This window comes from Chaetura pelagica, unplaced genomic scaffold (genome assembly GCF_000747805.2).
Source record: "Chaetura pelagica isolate M959 unplaced genomic scaffold, ChaPel_1.0 scaffold372, whole genome shotgun sequence".
NCBI lineage: Eukaryota > Metazoa > Chordata > Aves > Apodiformes > Apodidae > Chaetura > Chaetura pelagica.
In genome coordinates, this window is record NW_009952257.1 from 119,138 (window position 1) to 138,141 (window position 19,004).

At 42.5% G+C, this 19,004-nt stretch overlaps 1 protein-coding gene across 1 annotated transcript in view; it reads right to left on the reverse strand.

Moving 5' to 3' along the window:
• Positions 1-18,542, reverse strand: part of MYH13 (myosin, heavy chain 13, skeletal muscle) — a 27,316-nt gene extending 8,774 nt beyond the window's left edge. Inside the window, exons 1-27 of the mRNA XM_010007417.1 lie at positions 18,357-18,542; positions 18,115-18,258; positions 17,867-18,023; positions 17,324-17,351; positions 17,153-17,241; positions 15,177-15,289; positions 15,017-15,080; positions 14,830-14,928; positions 14,630-14,733; positions 14,168-14,306; positions 13,645-13,763; positions 13,395-13,544; positions 13,146-13,316; positions 12,653-12,962; positions 11,383-11,468; positions 10,767-10,854; positions 9,988-10,105; positions 8,477-8,600; positions 7,522-7,658; positions 6,843-7,098; positions 5,446-5,688; positions 3,664-3,840; positions 2,861-3,006; positions 2,684-2,774; positions 1,559-1,948; positions 620-746; positions 100-218 (exon numbers count right to left, since the gene is read on the reverse strand). Coding sequence (XP_010005719.1) covers positions 100-218; positions 620-746; positions 1,559-1,948; positions 2,684-2,774; positions 2,861-3,006; positions 3,664-3,840; positions 5,446-5,688; positions 6,843-7,098; positions 7,522-7,658; positions 8,477-8,600; positions 9,988-10,105; positions 10,767-10,854; positions 11,383-11,468; positions 12,653-12,962; positions 13,146-13,316; positions 13,395-13,544; positions 13,645-13,763; positions 14,168-14,306; positions 14,630-14,733; positions 14,830-14,928; positions 15,017-15,080; positions 15,177-15,289; positions 17,153-17,241; positions 17,324-17,351; positions 17,867-18,023; positions 18,115-18,258; positions 18,357-18,542 — 3,975 coding nt within the window. The remainder of the gene's footprint in view (positions 1-99; positions 219-619; positions 747-1,558; positions 1,949-2,683; positions 2,775-2,860; positions 3,007-3,663; positions 3,841-5,445; positions 5,689-6,842; positions 7,099-7,521; positions 7,659-8,476; positions 8,601-9,987; positions 10,106-10,766; positions 10,855-11,382; positions 11,469-12,652; positions 12,963-13,145; positions 13,317-13,394; positions 13,545-13,644; positions 13,764-14,167; positions 14,307-14,629; positions 14,734-14,829; positions 14,929-15,016; positions 15,081-15,176; positions 15,290-17,152; positions 17,242-17,323; positions 17,352-17,866; positions 18,024-18,114; positions 18,259-18,356) is intronic.
• Between the last annotated feature and the right edge of the window lie 462 nt (positions 18,543-19,004).

Genomic DNA, 19,004 nt, shown 5'->3' on the forward strand with positions numbered 1-19,004 from the left:
CTTCCGATGTCTCCACCTTTCTCTGAGAAGAAATCTGACTTACTGTTTTAGCTCATTGATTTATTTTACAATTTGTAGGTCCAAATTAAATCAAGTCACCTTATTTTCTTCCTCTAGTTGCCTCTTCAGCTCTTCAGTCTGCTGAGTGAAAGCATGTTTGCCTCGAGTCAACTGAGAAATCAAGGACTCCTTCTCTTCCAGTTGCCGAGCGAGTTCACCTAACAAGAAAATGTTTAGCTTTTTAGACAGAGATAAGAGTAATAAAATGTATAAATAAGAAGAGCTAGCTATATGGAAAGATATTACAAGATATAATGTGGTGGAACAGAGAGCAGCAATTTCATTCCCACCAGTAGGAAAAAGCTGTCGAAGATAAATTTTGTGTTGGCATCAAAGGAGGGGGTATGAACTGACCAAGAACTTAATTCATTTTGATTGACAGTGATTCTTTTAGCTTGGTTTTATGTTCCTGTGGGTGGAGCCTCCACCAAGAGGAAATTCTACAGCCTGAGTGTTGTTCAGATGACCCAGTAATGAATATATTACAAAATATACAGGCCACCAGACAGTGTATTTAAATATTTGGCACAGGACAATTACATGTCATCTAGGGACACACCATTCTCAGCCTGCAGACGTGTTTTCTGGGTATTCAGATCATTAATGACTCGCATATGTTCCTCATCTTTTGTTCTGACTTCACTGAACTGGTCCTCAAGAGCTCGGCACATCTTCTCCAGATTGCTCTGTGAAGAGATAGAAAGAACATCCTTCAGCTCATCTAATTATTCAGAAGAGCAATGGGAGTGGTGAGAAATGTTTCTTCCACCAGTACAGCAACCTTGGCCTAGGAGTAATTTCTGTTTCAGAAAAAGTGAATAAACTGGGAAGGTCAGTGACTTTCATTTGAGTATTGCAATCTTCTCAGAACAGAATGAAAGATGATTCATAGTTCAACACAACTGCTGAGAATTTGAAGCCTCATGAATGACAAAAATATAAGCCAAAGATTTACAATTATGGTCCAAATGTCTCAGTTGACCAATATGTCTTTCTGTGAAATTTGCATCCCTAGTTCACGTACTTGTAAAATTCATTAATGTACATTCTGTATTTTTTTTTCAATGAATGAAAAGGATGGAGGAACACTGTGACACGAGGAATTTTTTTTAATTTTTTTTTTTTAATTTGGCTCTAAATGATGGTGTCATTGAAGTATTTAAGGCAGGAAAAGAAAAATAAGGAAAGGGTAAGATAGGAGTAATTTCTGTTTCAGAAGAAGTGAACAAACTGAGAAAGTCACCACTTTCATTTGACTATTGCAATATTTTGAACCAAGCAATGAAACCTGGTAGTTCCTCTGGTCAGGTGCTTCAGGTCAAATTTTACCTCTCACCCAAAGGATACAATCTATTATGATGATATATATTGAAATATCTGAACTAAAATTCAAGTTGTAGAGTTCAACTATTTGTTTTAAAGTACGAGTAACAAGTTTCTATGTTAAAAGAGAAATATTGGAATCAGTTTGAATTACTACAAAGAAAAATTTCAGTACCTTGGCCTTGGAGACAGACTCCATGTTACTGGCCAGGTCGTCAATCTCCATCTTCAGCTCACTCTTCTCCTTCTCCAGCTTCTGCTTCACGCGTTGCAGGTTGTCGATCTGCTCCCCCAGCTCAGCTGTGCTGTCCGCGTGCTTCTTGCGCAGGGCGGCAGCCGTGGCTTCGTGCTGCAGCGTGGCCTCCTCCAGGTCACGGCGCATCTTCTGGAACTCTGCCTCCCGCTTCTTGTTCATCTCGATCTGAGCTGCAGTAGCTCCTCCTGCTTCTTCCAGGCGCTCGCTGATCTCCTCCAGCTCCCTGGACAGGTCAACTCGCTGCTTCTCGGTCTTCGCCCGGATCGCGCGCTCGGCCTCAATTTCCTCCTCCAGTTCCTCAATTCGAGCCTGTGAAAGTTAATTGGTTAAATGAGGATTCTGAACTGACAGAGCTGAAACAGTCATTAAGAAATAAAGAGTAAACACTTGCATCCACTTACATCAGCACAAAGACTGAAAAAACTACTAGAAGTTTCATGTGAGTTGTGTCCTAGAACGTGCAAGATTTAGTTCTGGAACAATAGGAAAGGTAAAATCTAGTATTTCACTTTATGTTATAGCTTAGATTGGATTTATCAGTTTATGAAGATCTAGTATTGCACTTTTCAGAAGAAATAGAGGATGTGTCACTGGATAATGTAAAGGAATGTGATTTTCTTAGAAATTTCTAAAAGGCCAGGCAAAAAAAAAAAGCATCCTCTATCCATCAGTAAAACAAGATGGAAAGAACCTTGAGATGAGCAGCCATGAGAGAACAGCTGAACTGCCTTTCTGGCTCTGCATTGAGAAGGTGATCTTTGTCACTTCCTATTGTTGTCTTAGAAAAGCAATTCTCAGTGACTTCTCTGCTGTTACAGCTCAGTATCTGATCCATTTTCAAAGCCTTCAGTTGAGAAATCCCATACTATTCATGATTAGAGGCCAGAGCTTCTGTAAAAGTGCCCTGAGATGGGAATAGCACCAAGAGCCCACGTTGATTTTTTTATTTATGAGTATTTTTTTAACAGTCTATGAAAAAATATCAATTACATCAATGGAACTTTTGCTTGGCCACTAAATATATCAGTAAGTTTTAGACTTTACCTGAATCTCCTTAATTTTCTTTTGCAGCTGAGAGCTTTGAGCCTGCTCATCTTCAATTTTACTTTGCAACTGTCTTATTTCAAAATCCTTTCTGTTAAAGAAAATGAACACAAATTCAATATGGTTAAGATCAAAGCTGAGTTTTAGAATTCAGAGGATAAAAAGTCAGTGCAGTACTTTTTTAGCCTCTCATCCATCTGTTGCTTATCATTTTCCAGATCCATGATGGAATCCTGAGACATTTTCAGATCTCCCTCCAGTTTTCTCTTTGCTCTCTCAAGGTCCATTCGCAGTTTCTTCTCTTGTTCCAGAGATCCTTCAAGCTTAAACACATAAAACATACTTTGAAACATATACATTATACTCTGAAAGTAACTATTACTGATTTTAAAATCTAACTAGAGTTGGCAATTGATGAATAGAGAACACAATCAGTTCCTGTGTATACTTCTCATCTCCACCTGTGCTAGACTCCCGCTGCAAGATTAGAGCTGCCATTATGATTTGGTTGCAGGCATTAAGCTGCCCACAGCTTGGCTGTGCACAGTTGAAATGCCAGTTTTTGAAAAATACAGAAATTAACATTTTCCAGTGGCTGCAGTTCCTTGCATATGCTGCTAAATACTGACAAACTCCCCCTCTTCATAACTTCCTGGAGTATGTTCATAGTGCACAGTAAGAGACCTCAAATAACTCTGCAGCAAACCTCAAACTGCCACAGATACACTGGTCCAGCTGATTGGTTAAAATGGGTCACAAAAGTCTACAATGCTGAAATACCCAATGATGAACATAGTTAAAATAGCCAGGGAAAGATGAAAGATGTACTGGATTCCAAAACAGCCTGTAAATTGGCAATGATTTATTAACTGAAATTATTACAGCTGGCTTGGCTGCTTTAGGTGTTACTTATACTCCCAACTACAGATTTCTGCTCTCTTCTCCTCTGTCAGAGCATCCCCCCCCAAATTTTTTCTTACATCATCTACTTGCTGCTCCAGTTTGGTCTTAGTTTTGGTGAGTGTGCTGACTTTGTCTTCCTCAACTTGCAAGTCATCCAGTGTCTGCTGGTGGGCTTCCTGGAGGGCCTTTTTTTCCTTTGTGAGTTTAGAAATATTTTCATCCAGAGCTGCCATCTCTTCAGTAAGATTCTTAACCTGTTGGACAGCCAGCATCCACACTATGAGGGAGAGCCTTGAGAAATGACAGACTGAGAACACAGTGAGGGCACCCTGGCGAAATCTTGCATGGATGTAGCCAAAATGCTCTCCACTGAAGGTCTATATAGTTCATGATGCTATAAGTGTCATGACTGACAGTCACACCTCTGGTCCTGCAATGGCAGTTCTTGCTTTAGTTGTTTTTCATGCCCAGCCCTATCCTGCTGACTTCTATAATGGAACATGTTGCTGAATCTTCACTTGTCTCTGCAATATTTTCCCACTTGGATTTACAAAAGGCCTCTGAGCTGCTCTTGTTGAAAAAAATGTGTTTCCTATATGTGACAAGTTTGCTAGGTAAACAGCTGTAACTTCTCAGGAAGTGAGGTTCTTGAAAAAGATATTATCAAGTGTCAAGTGTAGGCAAAGGTATGTTATTTTTTCCATAAAATGAAGGAAACACAGCAACATGACAAAGAACCTTATGCCCTTGGAACAGGTTATCACAAATTTAAGCCAGGAGCTTCTAACTGGACTGCTGGACATACCAGCTCTGCTTGCTTTATTTTGGAAACTTATTCCTTGTATGTGGAGCATTGCACAACAGCAGCCTTATCTCAAACCCTTCAGGTGCTGTGCATTAACCTGCCTGACCCTTGCTTCTCAATTGTCTCATTCAGTTGGGAAAGCTTGACAGTGGAGATAAGGAAAGTCCACGTGCCAAGTGATGTATCTATATGGCCCTGAGATTTGATGGGAGACACCCTCAATCTCTATATTCAGCACCAGCTAGATTTCCTCTAAGCATTAGGATAGCAGTGTCCAACATGTCTTAAGATCCTATACTCTTTTCAGTGGTGGCAGTGAAGGGAACCTCAGGGCTGTAATTAGATCTCTGCTGGTACTGTTTCCACAGCAGGACTGAACACTGTCACCACAAATCTGGGCTTCTGAATTCTAACATATATATCTCAGTTATGTCTCTTCACACTGATTGTTGAAATATGCATGTAAGACCTGTGCTTTTACTGGGACATAAATGAGTTAATGACCACCTGATACAGACTCTCTCTGCTATGCTGACAACTAAACTTTAGAAGTCTGGAAGAACTCTCCTTGTACTGTCAGGTCAATGGAAGGAAAGGATGCCTATTCTATCTCAGACCTAGGCTTTTAAGAGAATTGTAAGAAAATATTTGGTATCTGCAAAATCTGCTCTCTTCAACACATGTGAGAAAGAACCAGCATAGCCATTCTGTGCTAAGCAAGCACAACCACACTAGTCCTCCATTATCCACAGGAGATACAAATACACTGACTCCTTATGACTGCAAATACCCAAATAAGGAAACTCTCTATCAAGTACCATAACAACCTCCTGACCCTTTTTGAACTGTCAAAAGAAAAAATAATTCCTAAGAGTTATCATTTTAACATAGAAGTTTCTGTCACAGGTCATTAAGTGGCAATACCTTTCTTCTATGAATTCTGCACATATCACTCCCATTTATAGCACTTAGGAATGACCCCAACTTTCTACAAAACTGAAAACTGTCAGGGAAAACTGTCTGGGAAAGAATAATTCCCTGATTCCTCTGTCACCTTATTTTCTGTTGCATGTTTCTCCTTTTCCACTTTGGCCAAAGTCAGTTCAAGATCATCAATATCTTTCTTCAGCTCAGAGCACTCATCTTCAAGTTTCCTCTTCTTTGCTGTCAGTTCAGCATTTGTCTCCTCTTCATCCTCCACTCTTTCACTTAATTCTTTAATTTTCGCTTCCAGCTGGATTTTACTTTTGATGAGTCCTTCACATCTTTCTTCAGCATCAGCCAGATTTTCACTCTCCTGTCAGAACATATCAGAGGCATGTTATTTTTATCATAAAAATGACAAAAGGCAACACATGTCGTTCAAGCGCCACCTCCAGGAACCTGGATGCACAAGTTAGAGCACAATTTCCTATGCAAATCACAATCATGCACATGATTCAGTCATAAGGAAATTGTCCTGCTCAGTCATGGCTTAGGAAAGTGGACCCATGGTAAAGATACTTCCGTTCCAGTGGTCAGATGTTTTGACAATACCATGCCACAGACTCACGGGGTTTAGTAATAACAAGTCCGCAAGGAATTAGTGAGATCAACAGGTGGACAGCATGAGCTTCAATGTGGCTTTGTAGAACAAATAGCATTTCAAAGTGATCTTTCATAGTGATGGATGATTCCATCTTTAATAAGCTTCTCCAATTCTAATGACACAGGTCAGACTGCCTGTCCCTAAACTCCTTCTCCCACTTCAGTCACATGAGGCTAACCTTGCTTCTGTCAATCTCTAACCTCTCTCAGCCCTCTCTACATCAGGCTTAACCCAATTTGTAGCCTCAACTTTTACTATAGTATTTTTTAAATACATTACTGACAGATACAATTTTGTCTAGATTAATGCTACTATGATGTGTTCTAGTCAGAGTACCAGAAAAGGTATCTGATGCCTTCCAGGCCAGTTATGGCTGAAAGCCACCACTGCACTATCAGAAGATGGTATGTTGAATTCTCTCTCAGATTCTGACTGGCACCCATAGCACAATGAAAATCATAGATAGTGAGTGTGCATTGCCTAGGACAACCTTGGATAAGATGGTGCTTGAGGAATCTTTCAAACAAGGCTGAGAGGAATTCCTCCAGGAAAATGGGACTTAGCAAGAAGACAGGAAGGACTCCTTCAGTACTGACACGGTGGGAAGCCGGGAGTCAAGAAAGTCTCAGACAACACACCTGAGGGTGATGATCACACCCTGGGAATTCTTTTATGTTCTAAAATTTGAAATTGGAGTCCTCTGAAAGACATCCTAAACTGGAAGTTAGTTAATCCAGTTAAACCTGGGCTTTTTGATTTTTTTGGCTTGCCATCTGTGAAGGGGTTAAAGTAAAGCCCCAAATGCTTGTAAGCTTGGTGGGTTCTGGAGAACAGGGGTGAATCTGAAAAGGGAGGTTACTCACAGATTGAACCTGAAGCTGCAGGTCATTTTTCTCTTGCAACAGGGTCACCATTTTCTCCTCCAGCTCCTTCCTCTTGGCCTCAGACTTTGCAAGCTCTTCCTTGGTTTTCTCAAACTCCTCCTTCATGTTGGCCATCTCCTTCTCAGACTCTGCACTCTTCAGCAAGGGCTTGATCTTGAAGTATAGCTTCATCCAGGGCCAGTGCTTGACGTTCATGAATGCTCTAACATTGTATTGGATTATATAAATGGATTCTCTGAAAACACATGAAAACACCATTTATCAGGTTGGCAAGACTTTGGTTGGAAACACTCTTGATTATTTGCCATGCAGCATCAACATTTTCCTCCAGGAACTTCTGCATGAGACTTTTTTCCTCACCTCCCTTTCTTTTACTAAAGAGTAATTTCTAGGTTTGAAAGGTTGAAAATGAGAAGGGAGAAAAGGTTCACTGTTAAATACTGAATAACATGCTCCAGCTGCATGGTACAATTGCTAAATGGCTCTCACCAGAATTTGGGAGACTATAACAAGGAAACTATTAGTTTGTGCTTGCTCTGTTTCCACTGGTCTGTCTAAGGGTCTTTCCTGAGAACTTTTTGTTAAACCTGAGACAATATATTGCACTGCTGGACTTTTGGTCTGACACAATATGACTGTTTCTATTTACTTATATTACCTTCTTGCATTCATCTTTTTAAATTCAGTTCTCATGAGGTACCCTCTGCACATGGCTTGTGTATGAGTGATGAGGCTCAGAAGCTTCTCATCTCTCATCTCTTCTAGGAGTCCCAGGAGACCTGCCTTGAAGAATACCTACAACATAAAAGAGGGTCAAACATTTTGAGGCTTGAGCAGGTATAGAATCACTGGCAGATGATGGAGGACAGTACAAGGCAGTTTTGATAAAATGCTGGCAGAATAAATGTTTAACAGCTAGAGAAATTTTGAGTCAGTATTCATGTCCTCAGTGTTCCTGTGATTCATGACAAGTCACTGATGTATGACCTGATCACATTATTAGTGTTATTTGATGCCTGCTCCTGAGTAGGAAGATCTAATTCACCAGTAGTTACTAAAACAAAGACTTCACTTTCAGTGCAGTATTATGTCCTACTCTATATTTTCACTGTACTCCACTTTTCGATGTCAGCTCAAGTTTTGCTCTGTTAAATGACAGAGATGGCTTGAGAAGCAAACATGATTCTGTCTTTTTGGCATTGAAGACAACTGGGTTTGTCTCCAGAGACAGTGCTGCCCTGTTTGTGCTGGTCAGAGAATCAGTGTCCCACCTAAGACTGCTTTGGATATGGGAGACAGATGTGTGTGTCTAAATCCCCTGAAAACTCTGACTGTGCAAACTTGTCTGAGCCTAACATGCCCTGATATAAAGGAGTTTAACTGGCAGGAGAAAGGGGCAGCACTAGTTCTAGTTTGAGCCACTCTGGGTCATTCTGGTAGTGTTCCTAGAGCTGACAGTGGTAGCCCTCACACATAGCCCCAGAACCAGACAAATTGCTAGTGGTGTACTTCAGTTCTAATCATCATGAAAGCTGATTTCACATGTAAGAAATATTTTCAACAAACAGTATTTTTTGCCATGGATTAAGCTCACTCTTCCACAAGGACTTTACCTTGGTGTGGCCAAATCTGTATTGGTTGTGGTCAACATCAATGGAGGAAAGAAGTTTTTCTGAAGCCTTTTTACTGTCAATGAACTGGCCTTCTGGAATGGCTGAGGCATTAAGAATCTTGTACCTGTGGTAAGAGAGGTTGCAAGGACTGGTTTCAAACAGGGTGATGAAAACAGAATCCGTTGTATATCATAAAATACACAGAAGCTGAGCTATCTGACAGTGGCTGAATATGCCATCTGAAATGTGAACAGTCTTGGCTGAACAGAACGTGATGACAAGGGTATGTATCTACTCTTCAGAGGAATCTGCTGGCTGTGTAACAACACAGTATGTTGTTACATACAAAATTAATGTGCATACTTGAGAGTGTCTGTGGGTCCAGGAATTAGGAAGAACATAGTGAGAACATGTCCACCCCTTCTCATCTTGTTCCAGTTGATCAGAGGAATGTTACTCAAATGGACATTGAAGGTGAATTAAAGCTACTGACAAAAATCAGGTATATTCCAAAGGGAATACATGTCTTGAACAGCTCAGAGTCTCCACAAGCTGTACCATTGAATCCTTGAGTTTGGACTAAAAATGGCCTGGTAGTATTCTGTAAAAGCTAGCAGCAGTCCTAGCATTTTGCAAATTAACTTAATGCTTAAGGTAATTCTGTGACATGAACAGGACCTAAAGGGGTTTCTTCTGATACACCAATGAGGATGTGTGACTGTACACTGGAACACTTCTTATTCTCAAGTCTACCATGAAAGAGAATATGTAAAATCAAGACATTGATGGTGTAGTGATATTCTCTCTTTTAGGCTTCCATTGTATTTCCTCCTGAAGCTCAGCACGTTTCCTTTGAACTACAAAGCAATTGTTGGTTGTGGACCATGGCCATTATGGATAGATTCCTTCACCTAACCCATCAAGTTATGATTTGACAATTGAGACCAGCTCATGCCTTACTGAACACTAGGTTGCAATGCATTTTCAGAGAGGTCTTGTGTCCTTTTCACACCAATTCAGCATGGAAGATGCTACTTTTACATGTAATTGTAACAGCAGCTAAATCAGATTCTGCACTTTAAAGCAACTGAGCTCACATGAACCAGTTTGTCTTAATTTTAAAGATGATGAAAAGGAGGCAAAGGATGCAGGACAGTGACAAGAGCACCAGCAAAGCCTCAGAGTTTTGAGTATTTAGTCAGTGCACAGTAAAGTGCTGTCTATAATGCCGTATAATTAATACATTATAAAAAGTTTACATCTCTTGCTCACTGGGCATTGACTACAGTTTAAGAATTATACTGGTTCTGATGAATCAAGAAATTTCTGGTCTGATCAAAGAGGGGAAAGACTGTACTGACCTAAGATAGTTTTAATGACACAACTCCCTCAAATGCCACTAACCTAGTCTGATTCAGAGTGTGTCTTTCTGTGCTGTCACCAGACTTGTTACCTGAGTTATTAGTCTACTGAGGCCTTCCCTTGACAGACAGCAATAACTGAAGACCTACCTTTGCTTGAAGTCAGCATAAAGGATTCTGCTTGGAAATCCCTTCCTGCAAATTCGGATGCCTTCCAGAACCCCATTGCAGCGCAGCTGATGCATCACCAAGTAATGGTCCATTTCACCTTAAACAAAACACAACCAGCATGACTGTTGTGGTTTAATCCCAGCCTGCAACTAAACATTGCAAAGCCACTGCCTCCCTCCCCTCTGGTGGGTGGGGGAGAGAATCAGAAGGTGGAAGTGAGAAAACTTGTGGGTTGAGATAAAGACAGCTCAACAGGTAGAGCAAAAGCCACATGTGCAAGCAAAGCAAACAGGGAATCCCTCACTACATCCCATTGGCAGGTGGGTGCTCAGGTATCTCCAAGACAGCAAGGCTCCATCATGCCTAATGGTTACTTGGGAAGACTAATCCCTCCAAACACTCTGCCCTCCTTCTTCCAGCTTTACACACTGAGCATGACATCATATGGTATGGAATATCCCTTTGGTCAGTTGGGGTCAGCTGTCCTAGCTGTGTCTCCTCCCAACCTCTTGTACACCCCAAGCTGATAGGGTGATGTGAGAAACAGAAAAGGCTTTGAATCTGTGTAAGCACTACTCAGCAATAGCAAAAATCTCTGCATTATCACCCTGTTTTCAGCATAAATGCAAAACATAGCCTCATTCTAGCTACTATTAAGAAAATTAACTCTATCCCAGCCAAAACCAGCATGTTGACTATCTTTTGTTCCAAAGAATCTCCACCAGGCCCAAGTCTTAAGAGTATAATGACACACTTACCAGGTGTCTTGGTCTCATTAGGAATCAGGCACCGCACAAAGTGAGGATGGGTGCTTCTTAGGTTAGTCATCAATTTGTTTAGATTTTCCTGTGATAAAACAAAACATGGGTTTGAGCTTTGAGCTACAAATCTTTTGTATCTTTATTCAAATATCACGGACTTAAATAATGACAGAACTGTTTGGACTGGAAGTGGCCTTTGAAGATTCCTGCCATGAGCAGGGTCACCTTTCACTTGATCAGGTTGCTCCAAGCCCCATCCAATCTGGCCTTGAACACATGCAATGATGGGGCATCCATGACTCCTCTGGGCTACCTGTTCCAGTGTATGACCCTCATAATAAAAAAAATAACTCTTTCCTATGTCCAATGTAAACCTACCCTCTTTCAGTTAAAAACCATTGTCCCTTGTCCTGTCACAACAGGCCCTGATAAAACATTGTTCTTTCTGGTAAGTGACTGTTATATATTCAAAGGCTGCATTAAGGTCTCCCTGGAACCTTCTCTTCCCCAGGCTGAACAACACCAATTTTGTCAGCCTTCCTGCACAGGAGATGTGTTCCAGCCCTCAGAATTTCTGTGGAAGCTTGGTTCATTTAACAGGAAATGCACATACCCGGAACACAGCAGACACCGTTTGGAAAGATCCCCCCTTCTTCTTAGCACCTTTCTTGCCACCACCACCACCACCACCACTCTCACCTTGGAAGAAGTAGACAGGAAGTGAACTGTTAAGAGTAAGCAGGATGATTTGTAGGCCTCATCTTCTTTTCTTTGGTCATGAACCAATAAAACAATAGTTTTTTAATTTTAAACACAGACCCACTGCTGCATGGAAGATTCAGTGAACTGCTGAGAGCTGATTGTTGATCAGTGTATAATATATTAGGTCTCAGGTGCATAATTTAGATTGCATCTAAATTATATGCATGTGAGGTTTTAGTGATGTGGAACACTATGACCTGATCTAAGATTCGTAACAGTGTACTCTGTGCTACTACTCACATTGATTTTACTTATAGATGTAGCCCCATTTTTTATTATTTTTTAATTAGGTGGAAGGCCCAAGAATGTGGCTTAGCAGTGGACGTTACTTTATCAGTGCAGTGAAGTCTTTTTAGAAAAGTCTCCTAATCTGATCTTCTAGGTGAAGAACAGGGATCTGTTCTGAGTTATGGCAGCCCCAAACCAGGAAACAAATTATAGTCTCAGGAATACAAGCCCAAGCAGATCATATTTGCCCTTTCATATTTGGTGCACTGTTGAAGCCAATGAAATTGAGACTTAAATGGAATCTTTGTCCTCTGAAATTTACACCTTATCCAAAATTTTACCTACACAACCTTTTCTTTTCAACTTGCTTACACTGATAATACCTGCAAGAACCACACCTGAGTCAGCACCAGTACTTCCTAGGAGCTTGCTCAGACACATTGTTATGTCAGCAAAATTGAACTGCAGGGAAGTCCCCATGTGGTGCTCTCCTGAGCCTCAAACCCTGCTGCCCACAGTCTCCTTTTAGTTCTTCCAATTAACCTCAAAAAAACCCACTGTCCCCAAAGACTTAAAGTGTACACTTTGCACAAGTGTTTGGCACCTGTCTAGAGGATGAGTAACCATGCACATGATTCACAACACAGTAAGTCAGGAAACATGCACCTCCTGTCAGTTTGTTTTGGACTTGCTGAGTTTTACTTCTCTACATCACACAATTTAGTGTTTTCAGCAGTTCTGCATGTTGGTATCTTAGTTTTGGTATATTTGGGTGCACACAACAGGATCACTTTAGGGGACAAGAAAAGTTTAAGAGTATAGCAGAGAGATGAGAAACAGAAGTAGACTTCAGTTATTCTTGCCCTATCAATCAACACTGAAAAAGCACTTACTTGTTTCTGCACCAGCATAGTTAGAGAAAAGGAAGGACAGCAACTTCAGGGATGATTTCTGGTACAGCCCCACAACAGTTTCATTCAGGGGATCCTTGTTCTTGTCAAGCCAGCCAGAGATGTTGTAGTCCACTGTGCCAGCATAGTGCACCAGAGAGAAGTGGGCCTCAGCCTTGCCTTTGACAGGCTTAGGCTTCTGGAAATTGTTGGACTTGCCCAGGTGCTGGTCATAGAGCTTGTTCTTGAAAGAGGTGTCAGTTGCCTTGGGGAACATGCACTCCTCTTCCAGGATGGAGAAGATGCCCATGGGCTGGGAGAAATATGAATAGATAAGTAAGTGGTGGGCAGATGAAAAGTAAATAAAATGTCACCTTGCATATTATTTGTGCCTTGTTTACTTGGCTGTAATTTTTACTGAAGTTCATAATCAGCTGTAATGAACTTTCAGTTCTTAATAAATCCCTAGTAGCTAAAATGAAAAGATTTCCTCTACCTTCTCAATGAGCTCAATGCAGGCAGCTAGGTCCATCCCAAAGTCAATGAATTCCCAGTCAATTCCCTCCTTCTTGTACTCCTCCTGCTCCAGCACGAACATGTGGTGGTTGAAGAACTGTTGCAGTTTCTCATTGGTGAAGTTGATGCACAGCTGCTCCAGGCTGTTGAACTGCAATATCAAAAGATAAAAAAATGCCAGTTAGTTTGGAAAAGTCCTCCATGTGCAAGCAGGCCTACTGTAACTCACATCAAAGATCTCAAAGCCAGCAATGTCCAGGACACCAATGAAATGCTGTCTGGGCTGTTTGGTATCCAGCTGTTGGTTGATTCGAGTAACCATCCATAGGAACATCTTCTCATAGACTGATTTGGCCAATGCACCCACTGAATTGTACACCTGTAAGATACACAGGCATGGCAGCAATGAAAGCTGAGTTAGCTTTAAATTTGAAAGAACTGTCTGAACAAAATGGCAAGCAGATCAGCTGTCTAGGTACCTGTTGAACATTTTGTCCTTTAGTTACATATTCATTCCCGACTTTCACCCTGGGGTAGCATAAAGCCTTGAGCAAATCAGCAGAATTCAGACCCATCAGGTAGCCAGCTTTGTCAGCCACTGGGATCAGAGACAGCAAACAAGTTCAAAACAGAAAAAAATAGGGTGTCCTGGCCTTCTAGGATGTTTCTGTTACAAGAAGTCTACTTTGGCACTACTCAAATGCACCTATTGTCAAGGAAAGTTACTCTGCATTCCCATGGAGAATGTTTTCCCCCAGCACAGGTCGTGACTCAGCTGCAGGACACCCCATGCCTGGAGACCTACAGCAATACTTCATATTTGTGCCTGATTCCTTGTGGAGCATAAATTAGATCATTGACTTTGTGGAACTTGCAACACACTTAAAAAAAATTAAGTTTCTGGAAAGGAAAATAATTCTCAACGTTTTGGGCATTGAATGGGATAGGTTTTTAGCTTGTCTCCTGGTGCAGTTTACAAGCAAAGTCTGCAGCCAACACTACCTTCGGTGCTGTCTGGCTCTGCCTGATCCTCCCGCTGCTTCTGCTTGAACTTCATGTTCCCATAGTGCATGACAGCCCCTGTCAGCTTGTACATCCCCACCTTCTCATCAGGGCTGAACCCCAGGATGTCCACAGCACTCTGCAGAGGCAACAGGCAAGTTGAGGAAGGTCAGAGAAGCACCAAGGACTGTTGGCAGGCACGTGCGCTGCGATGGGAAGCTGAGGTTCCTGCCCCTGCCTCCCTGCCCACACCAAGCACAGGACCAGCCTGGTCCTGTGACCCCTGCAGGCAGCAGAGCCTGGCACTTGGTGGCCCTGGGCTGGCTGAGCCTCCCTTCCCACTGATGAGCCTCACATCCCATCAGACCCCCCTGCTTGCCCCTGGGCCTCCCTGCCAGCCTGGCCTCCCTTCCTGGCCATCCAGCCTCCCTGGCTGTCCCACAGGTGCTCAGCTGTACTTACATCTGTCGCCAGCAGCTCCTCACTGTCATCAATACTGGCAACAGTGACTTCTCCTTGGCTCACATAGGGGAAATCATAGGGGTTGGTGGAGATGAGGAGGAGATCTGTAGGGATACAGGGCACCTTTGGTGGCACCAGAGCAGGTCACAGTGGAAAGAGAAATGACCTACTGAGTGTAGCCCAGCACTACTGACACTCACCAATGAGCTCTGGCTTCTTGTTGGACATTATCTGGTAAAAAATGTGATAGCTCCTTTCACTGGCCAGCTGGAAAGTCACTCTGGATTTCTCCAGAAGATCTAATCAAAAGAGATTCTGTTAGTCTCTTGGTAAAGTTGAGGTCATTAAATGCAAAAATTCTGCATGCAGTGACTTGCTCCAACTCACAGGTTTCAATATCTGCAGAGGCCAGTTTGCCAGTTGTTCCAAAGTGAATCCGAATGAATTTCCCCTATCAAGCAGTACAGATCAACCCATTGGTTACAGTGATCAATGAATGAGATATATATTAGATGTCTGCATTTCAACAGATCTGAAATGAACTCACAAAGCGTGAGGAGTTGTCATTCCTCACAGTCTTGGCATTGCCAAATGCCTCCAGCAGTGGGTTGGCCTGGATGATCTGATCCTCCAAAGTTCCCTGGTTACAGGAGAAAAGGTTAATCAGTTTTTATCCAGATGAAAGATCAGCGGCACAGCTCAATCTGTGTGGTGCTCAGTGCAGCCTTTCACATCATGCAGTGCAGCGGGAGTGCCATTCCCAACACTGTCTGCAGATGGCACAACGGGTTTAAATTAGTTTCCATTAGTCCACCTTTAAGGTGGACCCTATAAATTTAAAGCAACACAGTAGCATGTGAAGCTCTATATACTTTTCTTTTTAATTAAAGATTTCTAATTCTTAAAGTAATGTTCTCTTACATCTATCTTTCCACTTTCTAAATGAACTGCCTCGTCAAGAGGATGCATGTGTCAGTGCAGCTGCCTACACCAACACCAAACCTCTTTATACTGCACAGCTGTGCCCTGGGAAGACAAGGGTGTATTGAGCATGGAAAAGAGCATGGAAAAAGACATGGCAATTCTTCACACAAGTTGATTCTGGAGTCCTGTCTACAGGCTAGGTGACAAAGTGCTGGAGGCTGAGACAGCATCCTAGGGCAACGCATTACATGCTTCCCTTATTAATATACTATTGCCTGGCATCTGATTTTGGCCTGCATCTGAGATAGGATGCTGGGCTAGACACAACTATAATCTGTTTTATTTAATGTTCTTGTTCTTATGAAGAGGCACATATTCCTGCTTCAGAGATTGTGAATAATAAAAAAAACAAGAGTAGTCTGAGAATCAACTCAGAAGAGGGCAGAACAGATTGTTGTCCATCTGAGAGCCAGGTAATTTTCCCTTCCTCAAACATGATCTGTACTCCTCTCAGCTGTCTTACAAGTTTTCCTGAGATCAGTCCTGGCATACTGAGCAGCTGGTGAAAGCTGAGCCCAGGAGATTCTGGAATGGTGCTGATGGAAAAAGTGCTTGTGATGAACTTTCCTTGGCCATAGTAACCCATCAATCACAGACACCTGCCTCTGAGTGTGAAAAGAATATTCAGCCTTGGAATCTCCTCCTAAGGTTCTGCTATGCCCTTGGGTACTCAAATAACATGCTGACACGTGTCCCCCACTTTGATGCACATACCATCTCAAGGGCTGTGGTGACACACACTTGTGCCACAAGGATGTTTGATGCTTGCTCTGTGCTAGGGAATGAAGGCCACGCAGATGGCAGCAGCTGGGCTGCCCACCAGAAATGAGAATCAGAGCACACGGTTTCTTCCCTGGAAAGATCCTTCCTTTCTGTCAGCAAAGTAGTCCCAGCTGTACCAAATCTGCCACCTTTTTTATGCTGCCCCTCAGGTCTGTTACCTTAACTACAGGCAAAAGAACAAGCCAGTGGAAACTAGTACCTGATGGGATTGAATTTGCTCTTAACTTCAGCACAACCACTCTCAAATTCAGAGTGCCTGCACTTCCCCTGTCAATAGGACTGAAACAAGGAATAGGAGTGACACAATCATGTGCCAGCAGGAGCTGACTACTCTCTTTACACTTGCAGTCAATCACCTGCTGTGGATGTGGCCAATCTTGTAGATTAATGGACAGATACACAGCACAGAGAAAACTGCTGTCCTACACCAGCTTCCTCTTCTTGGTGAAGACTTCCCCCTTATAAATGGAAACTAGAGAGAAACTGATTCTTGGGCCTTTCCTACATTAATAAAGCATTTCTTTAAGTCGAGTTCCACTAGTGTTCAGCGGGATGGAGGCTGGATAGCAGCCAACCAAACACAGACATGCTCAGGCTGTGCAGCCTGACTGTCCCCTCAGTTGTGCTACACTTTGTCTTTTGATGCTCCTGCAGCCCAGAAGTGTGCATTGGTATTTTCTGCTCTGCAGGCAGAGCCTTGGGCAAACACTAGAAGGGGGAGTCAAAGACATACCTGCATTTTGCCGGGCTGTGGCTCTTTCTTCTTTTCACCAGTAACTGCAATTGTTGCAAAGTACTGGATGACACGCTTGGTGTTCACAGTCTTCCCGGCACCGGATTCTCCGCTGTTGTAATGGAAATGGTTACATGAATCAGGAAACATTTTTACTTCTGTCAGCTCAGACACACATACCAAAATGTACTCACGTGATAAGAATGGACTGGTTGGTACGATCTGTAAACAAAGCCACAGAAAGATGTTCAAATGAGATGTGGAAGGCTTCTGTTCCTCAGATACAACTACCTGACTTCCAGGGAAATAACTACACTGTAACTTTGCAAACAGATAAGGTAAATTCTGCATTAGCCTGTGTGTGGTTTCTTTGTGCAGAGAGATGGAGCAGCCCAATAGCTAACTCCAACCAGTGGTTCTTTATAAAGCTTCCCACTTAAATATTTGTTTTATTTTATGTAGAGACCTTGGCTTAAATATTGTTTAAACTCCTTACGAGGAAAGCAGGCACAAAGCCATATAGCCAGCTACTGCCTTACCTTCATTGTCTGACAACACAGAGGTCATTAAGATGCCACAGGCAGTCTAATCTTGAGTTGTGCCATAGGACTAAGAGAGCTGGTGCCATCAGGTACTGAGTAGAACAGCACCTAAGATGCCTGAACCATCAAGTGTTCCTTACACAAGCAGCCAGACCTGTGTACATCAGGGTTTCTCATTCCTGCCAAATGACTCACCAGTCAGCATGAACTGATAGGCATTGTCAGAGATAGAGAAGATGTGTGGAGGGGCCTCCTGGCGCTTCTTGCCTCTGTATCCAGCCACCACCTCTGGGTTGTACACAGGCAGCCACTTGTAGGGGTTGACAGTGACACAGAAGAGACCCGAGTAGGTCTGGAAGAAGGGAGACAGCACGTTGGCTTCCACTGAGCCTGGCAGAGCAGTTCCTGCTGGCTGCCCAAGGGAAGGTGCTGCTGGTACTTACGTAGATCATCCAGGCTGCATAACGCTCTTTGAGGTTGTACAGCACAGCGGGTTCATGGAGGTGGGTCATCATGGCCATGTCCTCGATTTTATCAAATTTGGGAGGGTTCATGGGAAAGACTTCATCATCCTTCACAGTCACAGTCTGAGAAAACCAGAAGGGAAAAAACAGGAGAAGAAATCTAAACCAGGGAAATGCCTGGACTGGATAACCATATATCACCAACAATTGATGTCACTTACTGTATCATCATTTATTTTAACTGTGACTTGGCCACCTTCTCTACTCTGTATGGATCCTTTCACATACATCTGCTTTTCATCCACTACAAAACAGGCTGCCTTGGCATCAAACGGGCGATTCTGGGCTTCAATTCTCTCTTTCTCAGACTTCCGTAAATAGGGAGCAGCTTCTCCAAAGATTGCCATCTCTGCATCTGAACTCATGGCTGGAGTTGCTCTGTAGGAATTTGGAAAAGTTTCAGAGAGTCTGTGCATTCATCAAGTATATTTATCCAGAAAGTGGTCATGCTCAATGACTGCAGGGAAGAAGGCAACTAATCAATGTCAAACCTCAATTTTAAGTATCCACTGTAGAAGTCCTAACAAAGAAAGTTCCTTTTGTAGACAGAGCTGTATTGTCTTTGAAGACATCCCTCTTAAGAAGGGTGCCTATGTGTCCAAGTGAGGGCAGAGAGAATATCAAGCTAGAAGCCCTCAAAAGCCTCCCCTACTGCATCTTCTTCACGTGCTCTTCACTCAGCCACAGACTTCCCAAAGCCACATACACAAAGCTAGGTTGTTTCACTAGACATCAACAAATTTAGACAGGAGTAAGATCTGCAAGTTGAGCATATTGCCCCTTGCACATCATTTCTAAATTGAGGCATT